General features: G+C 40.3%; 1 protein-coding gene across 1 annotated transcript; it reads right to left on the reverse strand.

Annotated features, from left to right (window-relative positions):
• Nucleotides 1-5,004: 5,004 nt before the first annotated feature.
• LOC142385875 (overexpressed in colon carcinoma 1 protein homolog) lies at nt 5,005-10,370 on the reverse strand. Its single transcript, XM_075472568.1, has 5 exons — nt 10,223-10,370; nt 6,913-6,937; nt 6,635-6,670; nt 6,474-6,550; nt 5,005-5,073 (listed from the first exon to the last, which is right to left on the reverse strand). The coding sequence occupies exons 1-5, from the start codon at nt 10,293-10,295 to the stop codon at nt 5,018-5,020; spliced, it is 267 nt and encodes an 88-aa protein (XP_075328683.1). The 5' UTR covers nt 10,296-10,370; the 3' UTR covers nt 5,005-5,017.
• Between the last annotated feature and the right edge of the window lie 4,177 nt (nt 10,371-14,547).

Here is a 14,547-nt window from a genome sequence, read left to right on the forward strand (position 1 = left end):
ATTAGTCTTTCAAAAAATCCACTGAGGGAGCAGCGGGTAGCAGTAGAACTTCTGTGTGAATGTTCTGTCGCACCTTGAGGTCAAGTGACGCTCTTGGTTCTACTTGTTACTGTTCTTTGTAGGGATTTTGAGTACAGCAAAATGATCGTCATCGAGCTTCTGCAGACGGCTGGAACTGAATATTCTATTTTCAGATATCCGTCAGTCGATAGGTGATCAACACTGAGGAAGTTCCAGTGTTCACAGCCGGATTTACAACCAAGTTCATGTGGCACAGGTAGACTTCCCTCTGTTTTCAGTAATCTGTGTTAAACAATGTTTTGCACTTTTATTTACAGACAGAAAACAAGACAAAGACTTTTGCGAAAACATTTACAGGCCCCATAAGAGGTGACAATTATTAGCACAAATAAAAAACTTTTATTGTATCTCAAACAGATGTTTCAACAGCACGTTTGACATCCATTTGTTCTTAGAGATAAAACAAAAGCAACTTTACTCAAACAAGAATGTAAAAGAAATATAAGAGCTTCTATTCTGCTGAATATTTTTCTAAATGCATTTTCAAATCATTTGGTCCTAAACTAAAAAATGTTTGGTTTTATGACAAACAAGATGCAAAAAGAGTGATTTTTCTTTTTTCTTTGGCACTTTTACTTTAAATAAAAACAAGAGCCAGTCCTCTGCTAAGGCAAACGCTGTATTTCACAACTTTAACACAAGTATTTCCACAACAGAAGTGAAAGGGTTTTAAAAAAGACCCTGATGTGATCACTGCACAGGCTCAAACAGTCCTGCTCACCAACAACTCGACTAATTTCTGTCCAGCTCCACGTCAGCGGCTCCAGCTTCATTAACGTGTGAAAGCTCTGGGGGGCGAGCGGGTCGACCGGCGTCCCCTCACAGCAGGATCCTCATGCTGTTGGTGCCCCGGTGGGCTCAGACAAGAGGCTGCAGGTTTTTTTATTCCCAACAAGCCGGCCACAGGTGAGCTCAAGTGAAGACTGCTACATTTTATTATAGCCATTAAAAACCAGAAAAAGACCAAAAGCACTGGGTCCTTAGTCCATCTCAAGATTTTCTTCCACAGTTGAAGAAGCCTCAGAATTGGTTTCATGTGTTGGATAGCTTTTGATACATTTTTATTAAAAGGGATTTTTTTTAAAAGATAAACATCTTACAAAATCTGACGAGACAGAAAGAAATTGCGTGTAAAGATGTTGATATAATCATAAGATAATTCCTTTATTTGCCGTCACGTGTTTAAACCATTTTCAGGTCGGTTTTCCTGCCCTCTTTCTGGTCTTTAGTTACCTCCACAGACTGGGGATGAGACTGAAGTCTTGTTTCTGGCTTGGCCACTCCAACAAGTTGGTTGTTCTGTTGTTTAAGTGTGCTACACACTTTGAGACTTTAGAGATGTTAGACGTCATTTGATTGACTGTTCATCTTGAACTTGTTTATTGACTTCTGTTATTTGCATCTGACTTAGCAACTTATATTGCTGTCTAACTGCGGCTTATGCACGAGGTGTCAGTTGGCTTGATGATGTAATTCCTGATAGTTTAGTGCCTTTCTTTATCACTGTTGCATTTTGTTGCAATAGATGTCGTGTTTTTTTTCATCATTTGTATTGGGTGGCTGCACAGGGGTCAGGAGGGATTAAGGAAAGAGTCCTTTTCAGGGCTCTGACCTGGAATAGAAACAATTTTGTGAATCCTCTCTGAACTGGAAAGATTAAAATGACTCAGCAGCCATTTTCTGTTCGAGCAGGCAAACAAACCCCACGTCACTGACCAATATCCTCCCAAAGATTAAAGTAATCCTTAAGAAAAGCTCTGTCCCTCTTCCTTTTGTGGAAGTCCACAGCTTTTGTTTTCCCTCTTTGAGGTTTGTTTTTACCTTGTACAGCTAGAATAAACTTTATTGCCATTGCACACCAGGGTACAATCAAAAATTACGAGCAACATAACCTACGCAACCAGGTTTATTTGCTTCAAAACAGTCAATGAAAAGGTATCTTATTTAAATGTCTTTTTGCGTGGCTTTATTAAAATATCTCTTTGGATTTGGTCTGTGCCAAAGCTCCGCACCTCTAATTCTTTCGTGCAGCTTGTACACTTTCTTGTGATTTATTGACAACCAGAAAAGATGGAAAGTCACCGCACATTAACGAGTTTGGCGTCGACTTCTGTCTTTATGTCTGCGTTTTCCTCCCGCAGTGCGCGAACACTCACCCAAAAGACTTTGTGCCCCACTGTCAGCTGCTACTGGCTCTTCATTAAGCGGCAGCACAACACCATTGAAGAGCTCCCCATGGAATCCTCTGGTGAAGTTGGAATGAAAAGCCTGGGCCTGCCACATCTGCTTCCACAGAAGCACATGCAGGTGTAACCACATTATTAGGGTCACCACAGTCTGTTAAACCAGGTGGAGATGAGACAAATAAAGCCTCCAGAGGGGATGCTGGGAGACGAGATTGGCTCTGCTGGGTGCTGCTGTTGCTGGAGTTTTGAAGACAACATTGAGGAGCTGATGGACGCCCGCTGGGCTTCTGATTCTCACCCGACAGCCTCGCTCCTTCTGTCGAACGTTCAGAAGCACAAGAGGAGAGTAAGCCACAAAATGCACTGAAATCAGCTGTGTGTGACCTGCTCAGATTCAGGCAGAGTGTTAAAGGCCCATACCGGTGTTAGTTTTTTTTTTTCTTTTTCACCCCCACCACAAACTAGCATAATTTATCTTTATATATATTCTAACAGACAGTAACATCCCATCAGGAGCTGTCGGTTCCCAAATCTTACAGCAGTGCTGCAGCTGATGGTCTGATCTCAACATCATGGAGTCAGTCTGGATTTATGAGTCTGAATAAGTTCTGTAGACCTATGAGATGCTGGAACAGCCTGCCTGAAAAACTTAGAAGATGACCTCGTCAAATGAATAATCAATCACTTTGTGAAGAATTTAAGCAGGAGCTTATTTTTTGCTTGGAGTCCTGGCATGTCAACATAGTGTGAGATATAATGCAAAAACATGCAAATCCTCACATTCAACAGCCAGACTTTCACTTTAGAGCCAAGCTAAATGGGTTTTTGGTTGCTGAAACAGGACCTTCCTCGTAATAATCAATAGGAGAAGTTGTTACTGCAAAATCATTATGCATCATTCAACATTAATGGAGCCGTAATGGTTCCACCTGTTCCATATGTGCCAACGCACCCCATCCCATCCCAAATGCTGGTTCATCCAGGATGTTCAATCAGAATCAGGGATTCTAGTTGTCCACATGTAGGTTTAATTCCAAATTTGAACGATTTACGGGTCAGAGCAACATCATTATCATGTGGAGCTTTAGGATTCAGCCTCATTTTGGCTTAGATTAGATTAAATTAGATTCAACTTTATTGTCATTGCACAGAGTAGAGGTACTGAGACAACGGAATGCAGTTTAGCATCTAACCAGATGTGCAAAAAGCAGTTAAAGTGCAGAGTATGTGCATATGTAGAGTTAGAAGTGAATAAATGCAAAAAGCAGTTAAAGTGCAGAGTATGTGCATATGTAGAGTTAGAAGTGAATAAATGCAAAAAGCAGTTAAAGTGCAGAGTATGTGCATATGTAGAGTTAGAAGTGAATAAATGCAAAAAGCAGTTAAAGTGCAGGGTATGTGCATATGTAGAGTTAGAAGTGAATAAATGCAAAAAGCAGTTAAAGTGCAGGGTATGTGCATATGTAAAGTGAAGTGGTGAATAAATACAAATGTAGAATGAAAAGGTAGAATGGAATAAGTACAATGAATTACACTGTGAGGTAGTATGGAATAAATGGAATGAGGTAGAATGAAATGAAATAAATACAATGAATACAATACGATGTGAATACACTATAGTGGGATAATACAGTACTAACAGTTCAGTGCAAGGTTCAGTGGCTGAGGGGTTTTGTGTTGCAGTCCACAGTCTCTGGGTGTGTGTGTGTGTGTGTGTGTGTGTGTGTGTGTGGGGGGGACGACACCGAGGTTGACAGTTCAGCAGGGTGACCGCTGCAGGGAGGAAGCTTTTCCTGAACCTGCTGGTCCTGGAGCGAAGAACCCTGTAGCGCTTCCCAGAGGGGAGGAGGGCAAACAGTCTCACAAGCCTTCCTCACAGAGTCAAACAGACTGAATGGAGTCTTGGGTCTCTAACTGCTATTATCACAAAGGGCTTTTATGCCTTTAATGGACAGGACAGTTGAAGAGAGACAGGAAGCAGGGGGCAGAGAGAGGGGGAATGACCTGCAGCAAAGGGCCGACCGATGCGGGACTCGAACCGGGGCCAGCTGCAGCGATGACTGTAGCCATGGGGCGCCTGCTTAAAGGGATAGTTCGCCTCTTTTGACATGAAGCTGTATCACATCCCATACTAGCAATATTATTTATGAACATTTTCTTACCCCCCGCTGCGTACTGTGAGCCGAGTTCCAGCCTCGTTTTGGCGTTGATGAAGGTAATCCGGCTAGTTGGCTGGGGTTTAAAAAATAAAGCGTTTTGCTTCTCAAAACAATATGCGTTCAAAAGAGTAATACATCACAAAATCGTTGTCCAGGAAAAAGAAAAAACCCCAGCCAACTAGCCGGACTACCTTCATCAACGCCAAAACGAGGCTGGAACTCGGCTCACGGGACGCAGCGGGGGGTAAGAAAATGTTCATAAATAATATTGCTAATATGGGATGTCATACAGCTTCATGTCAAAAGAGGCCCTTTAACCCACTACGCCACCGACCACCCCCACAGAGCTGTTTTAAAAAAATTCTTTATATCATTTTAAATGTTCATTTACATCTCTGCTAATGAGAATATGAACTTTTTTTTGCTGAATTTCTGAAACTGAACTTTGAGCTGACACCTGGAAAAACACTGGCATGGTCCTTTAACTGCTGACTCCACATCGCAGCGTTCATTAATGAGGCTGCGGAGAGAAACAGGAGGAGGTCGCCACTCACCCACCGCAGCATGCACCAACCTGACTCTTCATTAAAATCACAGTCCGTTCCCCCACAGTGGCTTCCTGAGGGATGGTGAGTCTCCCTCGATCCCTGTGGAACACAACCTCAGTAATTAACACAAACACACATCATACATTGCATAAGATGCAGTTGTGGCACCAGTGAAATCTGAAATACAATACTTTACATACACACGCACACACACACACACACACACACACACACACACACACACACACACAAAACACCAGCAAACACTGTTTGTGCAGTATTTTCTCTCTCAGGCTCTTCTGACCCTGGAGATTCAACAGGAAATTGAAGCTGACGTGTGTCTGTGGGTGAGTGAAGGAAATGTCATCTACAACTTTGTGCAGAACGACTGTGTTTATGTGCACAGAATAAACCCCAGTTGCAATCATCTTCAATAGTTTGCCAGTAACAGAGAGCTTCAGGAGAGTACGTCTCAGAGGGAGAGAGGTCCTCTGTTGGGTTTCATGTTCATGTATTGCAACACTTGCGGTCGAGTGCAGATCTGCGCTCGTTACAAACGGCACGTCAACATTCAGACGCGCAACCATCCAACAATCCAGCCTAACCCGAGTGGGAGTCCATCCAGGGACCTTCTCGGTTTTAAATTCACACTGAACACTTAACTGCTGTGACGTTAAACAAACTGCGTTCAAACTGAAGCAACTTGACAAAGAGCAGTGCAATATCTGAACTTGAGAACAAAAGTAGTGCCATGCTCTTTAACATAGGTAGTAATACACCACCTGACAGGGTCGACATGTTTGTGTAAGGAAAGGCACGTCTTACATGATGAAAAAATTCTGTATATTTTGACCTGTAGAAAGCCACCTTGTAAAACTTATTATCACACAATAGTATGACTTACAAACTACACTAAAACATATACGATAGCATGATACATGCCACACATTATATAGTACAACAAATACTATAGAACAACATACCTTTGCATGACACATTCCATACGATGACTACACTATAGTAGGAAACATACTACTCTAAGACAGTGCTAAACAACATAATGCTTGCTGTGACACGCTCAGACACTATACTATGAAACATACAACTGCATGACGCACACTGCAGCAGAACACGTACTATGGAGCATACAATAGCATGACACATACTATACTCTACAACAACATACTGCAGCATGAAACATAGTATAACATGAAATATACTTTACTACAACACTTACTGATGTTTGCCCTTTTTTAAACAATGTTACTCATCATGTAAGGTGACACTGAGCTTTGGAAGGTGCCGTTAAATGAAATGCATGACGTGTCATACAGCCACATACTGCAGTATGTCACACAGTACAGGATTACACATATTATACCACGATACATCCACGTAAACACGTAAACACACTTATACACAACAACACACACTTAAAGTCTTTTATTGGAATACTGTGAGCCATTTATACGAGGACACAATGTGGAAGTAGCTGATACCTCTCAGTGGTCCTATCTGGAATTGAGGGATGCTGCTCAGGTCTGTAGGCAAACCCACGTACACACCTCCATAGTTCCTATTCTCACACACACACATTTACATCAGATCAATAACACAAATTTCTTTGAGGTGTAACGTATGTAGATTTTCAGTGACTCACTTCCGTTTGTCGTCTTCATGCACCATCTCTTCTGGTCTGTCAGCACACACGCACACACACACGCACAGACACACGCACACACGCACACATACACACGCACAGACACACACACACACGCACAAACACACGCACACACAAGCACACGCACACACACACACACGCACACACACACTTAAACTTATTTTGTGGACTGAAGTCACTCGATTAAAATGAACATCAGAGAAAGGTCAAACTCCAACACGTTTCAAGATCAAAATGTTTTTGAAAATTTAACTTACAGCTTTGATGACAACTCAGCGCGACCTGTGGTCAGAAAGGCACAGGGGGTTGATATTAGAGGATGTAAATTGATTTTCTGTGCAATTAATTCACCGTTTTGCCACAATCTGACATTTTCATGAATAGACGTAAAATGTTTCGTTCCTGTTATCTGCCTCCAACAGCTGTGACACACACACACACACACACACACACACACACACACAGACAGACACACACACACACACAAAGACTCGACCAACAGCAACATCAACAAGAGTAAGGATTCCTGTTTGTTAATGTCTTTAGGTTTATTTCTTCTAAGTTTTAATATGAAGAAAAACAAAAAAGATGTGACAGATCTGAGCATTATATAGGAAAATATAACCTATTTTATATATTGATTTATAAAATATCTAATACACTGAAATACAAACAATCCAAAACTGTTGTGTGTAATGACTGATCTATGGTGTCATTCAAATCTATTAAAACTATTTTGTTGTATTACAAACTGTTCTTTAAGTGGATATGTTTCTATAATGGAGCTTCGTAGAATAGTCCAAATTGTTCATGTGAAATTAAAAGAAAAAGAGGGGGGTTCATGCATATCCTTAAGTCAGCACAACCTTGTTTTGCACTGGTTGCAGCTGCAGGTCTCTTTGGGTTTGTCTGTGTATGTTTAGCAGATCTAATCCCTGGGATGTGTGCCCCACCAGAAGGCAGAAGCCACCCACCTCCTTCAAACTGGTTAGGTTCTGCTTGGTGTTCAGCAACGTTTAAGTCATACCTCGGATCGCATTTAGGTCCGGGCTTTGCCAAGCCCAAGCAGAGAGACTTCAATTCACCCCCTTTACTTTTACTTTACTTTACGCAGTTCAGTCTCAGATCTCTGGCAGACTGAATCACTTTTTCTTTAAAAAATATTCCTACAATTCTGACCAATTTCCCAGGCCCTGCTGATGGGAAACACCCCCACAGCATGATACTAGCACCACCATGCTTCACTGTGGGGATAGTGGCTTTGAGCCACATGTGGTGCTTTCCTTGATGCCCAGAAACGTCAGTTTTAGTCTAATCTCCAGTGCCTTTTGGTGAACTCCAACCATCTTTTTTGTTTTTGCCTTGAAGCACTGGCCACTTTTCCAGGCTTGGAGTGGTTTGCAGCTCCTTCGCCTCTTGTCTGTTTGTCATAATTTTGGGCTTCAAAGTAAAGAGACTGAACACATATGCACACACTTTTTTTGTTTTCATTTAGCTTCACCAATTAGCTTCGCCAAACTTTTTTTGTGTAGATCCATCAGATAAAATCTCAATATATGTTCATATAAACAGAAAATGTTGTCATTTAACATATACCATTAACAATCCTTCTTTTTAGACAATGAATGGAGCCTGTGTTACTGCACCAGAGTTTGATATACTGCAACTTGTGTTCAACAAAAACTTCCTCGTCTCTCTTTATAATGAAATATCAACAGGAAATCTTAAATTAAACCCAATAACAGAAGAGGTGAATCCTTTCGTTCTGGAAAAATCCCATTTACATTTTTAACATTTCTATTAACCATAGATTAGATGGTTAATAGATGGAGAGCCAAGGATTAGATACTTTCTCTACATTTTATGGATATCATTTCCTTACTTTTAGATTCAGCAGTAGAAATCGAGCCATGGAAAATATTTCTAAGTGTGTCTGTTGTTGTAGGTCAGTAGCTGTTTGAACATCTACCACCAACTCATTTTTTCCTCTCGGAGAACCCAAAACCATCACCACAAAACTTCAACATAACAGGCAACATGAAACAGATTGACCAAAAAGAGGCACAAGACTATTACACACTAGCCCCCCAAAAGCTAAATGACCATGAAAAGCAACTAAAATAGCATGCAAAACCATCTAAATATGACCTAAAGCATCCAAAAATCAATAACTGCTCAAACTGAATAGGGCAAAGGTTTTTTGACATTCCTCAATATGGCAGCCTGAAAAGTACCGACCCAACAAGTAGAGGAAGGGAAATACAACTCATGAGTGTTTCCACATCAAAGCAGACATTATTCTCAAGGTTTTTCATCTAAGAGGCCACAGCGTCCTCAAAAAGAGGAAGGAGGGGCTCTCTAAAGTGTTGACTAAAAAATTTTTGTTACTTCCTAATTAGGTCCCAACGATGCAACGATTCCTTGATTAGATGTAAACAGAACATGTCATGATGGAATATTGTCTATATACAACATGGCTGGTTTTAGAACATAACATCATTTGTTTTTTGTTTGAAATCAAAACTACATGATTAGGGTCGAAAAAAAAACATGATTTATAAAAAAACATTCTTACAACATGAATGTTTGTCTTTTCCCATGTAGTTGCTTCCACAACCACTAGAGGCCGCAAATTCCTCAAATGTACTTATTGGCCTTAAATGCCAGCATGAACAATCACCACGTGCTTTGGGGAGGAGTGTCCTAGATGCAATCAAAATAAACAATTAAAATAAAGCCCAAAAATGTCTAAAAAAAAAAAAAAAAACTACCACAATTAGTGCTTGAAAATAAAAGCATGAGCATGAATAAAACAACCACACAGGAGCTAAACACAAACAGAGGTACAAAACCACCACAAAGTATCTCTAAACTAGCAAAACAACCAAAATGTAACCAAAAACCAAAAATGTCAGTGTCAAAACACACACATTTACCCCCCAAAAAGAGATAAAGCCAACAAAATGGGATAGAAAATCATCATAAAAACATGCAAAACAACCTCGAAGTGATCCCAATGCAACTGAAATGAGATGCAAAATTCCAAACAAGAGGCACAATACCATGATGAAGTGACTCAACACAAATATGATTATACATAAAACATCTACAAGCAGCAAAACCACCAAAAAAGCATACAAAACAAGCAGAAAGTTTCCCAAAACAAGCTGAACAAGATGCCAAATGTGCTAAAAAAGAGGATTTTTTTTTTACATGAAAAAAGCAAATAAAAGGACAAAAGTAGTTAATATGTACTAAACATCTGGATAAAATGATAAACATGTGACAATTATGATGCTCAAAGAAATGATCTTGAGACTTTAAAGCACTCTACAGGTTCTGCATCAGTGTAACTCACTGATCACAAAACAACTCCTTTTCTCACACAAGTTTTCATCACCTCAGCTTCAGTTGCATTGTGTTTCCTTAAATACACAGAGCAGACTGAGTTTCTAACAAAACTGCAGGGCAGAAAAAGTGTAAGGGCAGAAAGAAAAGTCTATTATCGGGTTTAAAATGCATTAAAAAGCATTACGTTCAGGGTGTCCCACACTCTGCGCTCCTCACCTCTGCTGCTGCTGCTGTTGCTGCTGCTGCTGCTGTTGGTGTTGATGGCTGGTGAGGAATTTCCACATCCCATCTCTCATCCGACTCAACTGAAGCTCTGAGGAATCATATGAGTGAAAGACAGTAAGCAGAGAGGGAAACGGGCTGAGAAGAGGGGAACAAGTCCTTTCTGCTCCTGGCACTCCGTTTCTGTCTGCTCTCAGCAAAGGATTAAAATGACGTCAGAAGAATAGGAGGTGGAGGGAGGGAAGAAGAACACAGATGGGAAAAGTGTATTCACCCCTGCTGCTGAGGGAGCAGAGTCCCTGGTGTGTGGGCTTCAGTGTGTGTGTTGTGCTTTAAAATATCCACACAATTCAAAGAAAGTAGATCAAAAAGTGAGCTGGAATCAATTTAATAGGCAACTGAGGGGGAATTAGAGGCAAGCAGCAACCAAGGAACCAGCTTCTTATTTTGTTGAAACATTTTGATACAACAAAAACACACCTGAGGGCCAGGATCCATAACTAAATGGACTTATAAGGCACAGAACCGGTGACCCAGGAGGTCAGGGGAACACAAATACAGAGAAACTACTGTATATACATTTCTTTAGACCAGTGGTTCCCAAACTTTTTTGGCCTGAGTACCCCCTGAGCCTTCTTGTCACATCACGAGTACCCCCTCACACATACAACGCGTGCGATGATTCTCCAAAAGTAGAGCAACACAGTGGTTATTACATGAAAATCATTTTATTTAATACCCTTAACTTGAACATAAAATTCTCAGGCTTTCTCTCTCTCTTTTTTTAACCTCAGTTGAATTCAACATAAGAATAAAAAACATTTTCTTGAAATATGAATAATTATTCAAAATAGTATAAACACTAAATCAAAATAATCTTCCTTTTGTTATCTAACTTACAAGTAACATTTCTCTTTTTTTTAAGAATACATGAACATAACTCATTTCTCTCTCTTTTTAAGAATACATTAACAGGCCTAACTCAGTTAACATTCATCACAAAACTGGAGTCTCCTTCATAAACAGTCCTCCATAAAAGTGTGACGCCTTAATACATTTTTTTTTTTTTTTTTTCTTAAAACTCCCTGTGCGCCGCGTACCCCCTGCAGTACCACCGCGTACCACTAGGGGTACGCGTACCACAGTTTGGGAACCACTGCTTTAGACTGAACAAGATAAAAGACCACAACGAGTAAGAAACGCAGCAATTACTAAAAGGATATGTAAAATCACCATAAAGAGACAAAAAATGACCAAAATGAGATGTACTATGAAGCGCCCAAAAACACCATAATGAGATAAAAAAAAATAACTTAAGCAAGACCCATAAAGGTTCTCAGAAACCAATAACATGTTCATCAACTAAGATCACAAACAATCAGTCAGGACAATCAAAAATTAGAAGCTCACAAAACAGTACCATAAAGAGGCATAAAAGCAACAAAAAGTCACAAAATGACAACAAATCATAAAGATGCACAGAAATCATAAAAAAGAGGCCCAGAATGATGACAACCAATACAGTGGTGAAGGAAATAACAACAAAGAGTGCTGTAAGCATCATAGTGTCTATTTATTGCAAATGTACATACTGTATTTATTATTCTCATACACATCCCTATTTACCACCCATTCTTACTGTTCTGAATTTCTAATTTTTATTCTTTTATGTTATTGTTGAGTGTTGTACTTTGCGAGTGAAGTTTTACCGGAGTCAAATTCCTTGTTTGTTTGGTCAAACCTGGCCAATAAAGCTGATTCTGAGTCTGATTCTGATAATAGACCCAAATAATAAATGACCACAATGATGCATAAAACCACGACCAAAATACCTGAGCCACCACACAAAGATGCAAAAGAGAGAAAAAGCCTTCCAAAATGAGTCTGAAAACCACCAAGGAGACAAAATAAACTATAACAAACAACCGAAAACAATCCAACATTTCCTCCACGTCAGTAATGACGTGCTTCCAAAACATCATAAGCATTCACATAACACTGGCTGCTTCAGCATGGTCATGACTCATATTAAACAACTGAATCCACTGTAAAATATGTTTGAAGTGGAGACTCAATTTTCCAAAAGTCATTAATGGTCAGACTCTGACGTGTGATTGGTTGATGGTATAAAAGATGCTGTGGAGAAGCAGCAGCAAAGGAAACATGTCATTCCTCATTATTATTGTCTGTGTTTGTCGGCCTCCTCCCTCTCCGCTCCTTCTATGCTGAAACTTAAAATGACTCATGCCACCAACGCTCTAATCTAACAACCAGCTTCTCTGCCACACTCACCTCAATTATTGACAAAAACAAAGTGACCTTCAGGATATGATTGATTGTTCTCGCTGTTTCAAGCAGGAAGTGAAAATGACTTCTGGGTACACGCTGAGGGTTGTTCATAAACATCATTTCAGTGTGCTAAGCCTTTATTTTGCAGTCAGTCGAGAATCAAAAGGGAATATTTTAAGAGCAGCTCCAACAAGAACCGAGGGTTCAGCCCACTGTTGGCAGGGTCTGGAATATCAATTAACAGCTTAGCCTTGTCAGACAATAATTCTATGTGACCAAAAGAAATGTTGAAATGCATGCTGTGAAGGTCTGCAAGCACAGAAAATTCAAAGAAAAAAGATCTAATGCTGTGCTGAAGTGCAGTCAGATGCAGAAAGGAAGACCAAGAGCTCCTTCTGCTCCAAACCAGAAAGTGAAAGTTTGCAGCAGCTCAGATATGATATCAGTCAAGTTTAAATTAAAGTTAACTGATGCCTAGAGTGAAGAAAAAGAAAAAAAGTCATTTGTGGATGCTCCTACAAAACTGCTTGGAAAAAACTTCTGGTGGGAACTTCATGGATCCGGTTGAAGGACGAGGAATTTGCACTGATGTTTTTACAGATTACACAGAAAGTCTTTCAGCATAGACACACACGTTTCTCCAAATGCTTTTGTCTTTAATATGGCTACTCTTGCAGCTCCATTTGCCTCTGAACCCAGAACACAGACAGTAAGAGAAGTTTAAAGGAATCCCTGGTTGACTGAATCTGCTCGGCACAAATCAGCAAACGGGCATGATTTTCCTGGCAAAATGCAAAAGAAAGTCTGCAAATCTGGCTGAAAGACTTTAAGGGTTAAACTGAGTAACAACATCATCCCAGTGGTGAAGCACGGTAGGAGCTGGGTCATGATGTGGCATAAATGAACTCCCAGGTCAAGGGGAAAACATTATCTCGTTACAGTGGCACCTGGGAGTGGGTGAGACATATTTGTCAGCAAATTCTTCGGGCTCCCCAAACACCGTTGCAGACAAAGTGCACCCCCTTCATGGAAATGGTACTCCCCGATGGGTCTCTTTCAGCAGGATAACCCTGTCCCACGGCAGAAAGGCTTCAAGAATGTTTTAAGTGTTGACTCGGCCTCCAAACTCTCCACGTCTCAATCCAGTTACACATCTCTATCTGAATACTTTTTCTTTTTAATCTAAAAGATCTGAATTTTATGGACATGTTAGTTCAAGGTTGTGTTTGCCACTTTTTCTTGAGAGAATTTGAGAATCCAGACTGAAAACACATGAATCAAAGGGACATTTTCATTTCTGACGGATATTATTAATCTATTCCAAAGAATCTGTGTTGAATATAAAGAAAACTCCAGAAGTTGAGATTCAAATTTTCACTTTTCAAGGTAATTTGGTGATGATTATTGGTAAATACTACAGTATATGCAGCCGCTAAAACCCTGTTCTGCTCACAATTTAAGTCCTTGTCTTGCCTTCAAAGCTTAGTTCAACCGTCAGAAATCTGGGAGTGACCTTTGACCTTTGATCTGAGGTTGGACAAGCAAATTAACAATGTTGTCAGGACTATTTTTTTCCAGTTACGTCTCCTGGCCAAAGTTAAAATGTTTTTAAGTCGTCATGACCTTGAGAAAGCCATCCATGCCCTAATAAGTTCAAGGTCAGACTATTGCAGTGCACCTTTATGTTGGCGTCTCCCAGTCTTCTCTCAGTCGCCTTCAGCTGGTGCAGAACGCTGCTGCCCGTCTTTTAACCAACACCAACAGACGTGTGCAAATCACTCCTGTTCTTAACTCCCTCCATTGGCTTCCTGTCCTTTATAGAATTGATTTTAAACTTTTAATGTTTGTTTTTAAAGCTCTTATCAGCCTTGCCCCATCATATTTGAACAATATTTTGAGTTTTTAACAGTCCGCAATCCTGGTAGAGCTCTGAGGTCAACAAATCAGTTTCTGCTGGAAGTGCCCAGGTCAGAATACAAACCCTGGGGTGACCGAGCCTTTTCCGTTGCTGCCCCCAGGCTCTGGAATAA

This window comes from Odontesthes bonariensis, chromosome 8, assembly GCF_027942865.1.
Source record: "Odontesthes bonariensis isolate fOdoBon6 chromosome 8, fOdoBon6.hap1, whole genome shotgun sequence".
Lineage (NCBI taxonomy): Eukaryota > Metazoa > Chordata > Actinopteri > Atheriniformes > Atherinopsidae > Odontesthes > Odontesthes bonariensis.

Excerpts from the sequence above, each read along its gene's own strand:
- LOC142385875 (XM_075472568.1), bottom strand. The coding sequence starts at position 10,295 with ATGGGATGTGGAAATTCCTCACCAGCCATCAACACCAACAGCAGCAGC. Across the intron at positions 6,551-6,634 it reads CATGAAGACGACAAACGGAA|GAACTATGGAGGTGTGTACG; the intron begins GTGAGTCACTGA and ends GTGTGAGAATAG. Across the intron at positions 5,074-6,473 it reads CCAGATAGGACCACTGAGAG|GGATCGAGGGAGACTCACCA; the intron begins GTATCAGCTACT and ends TGTGTTCCACAG.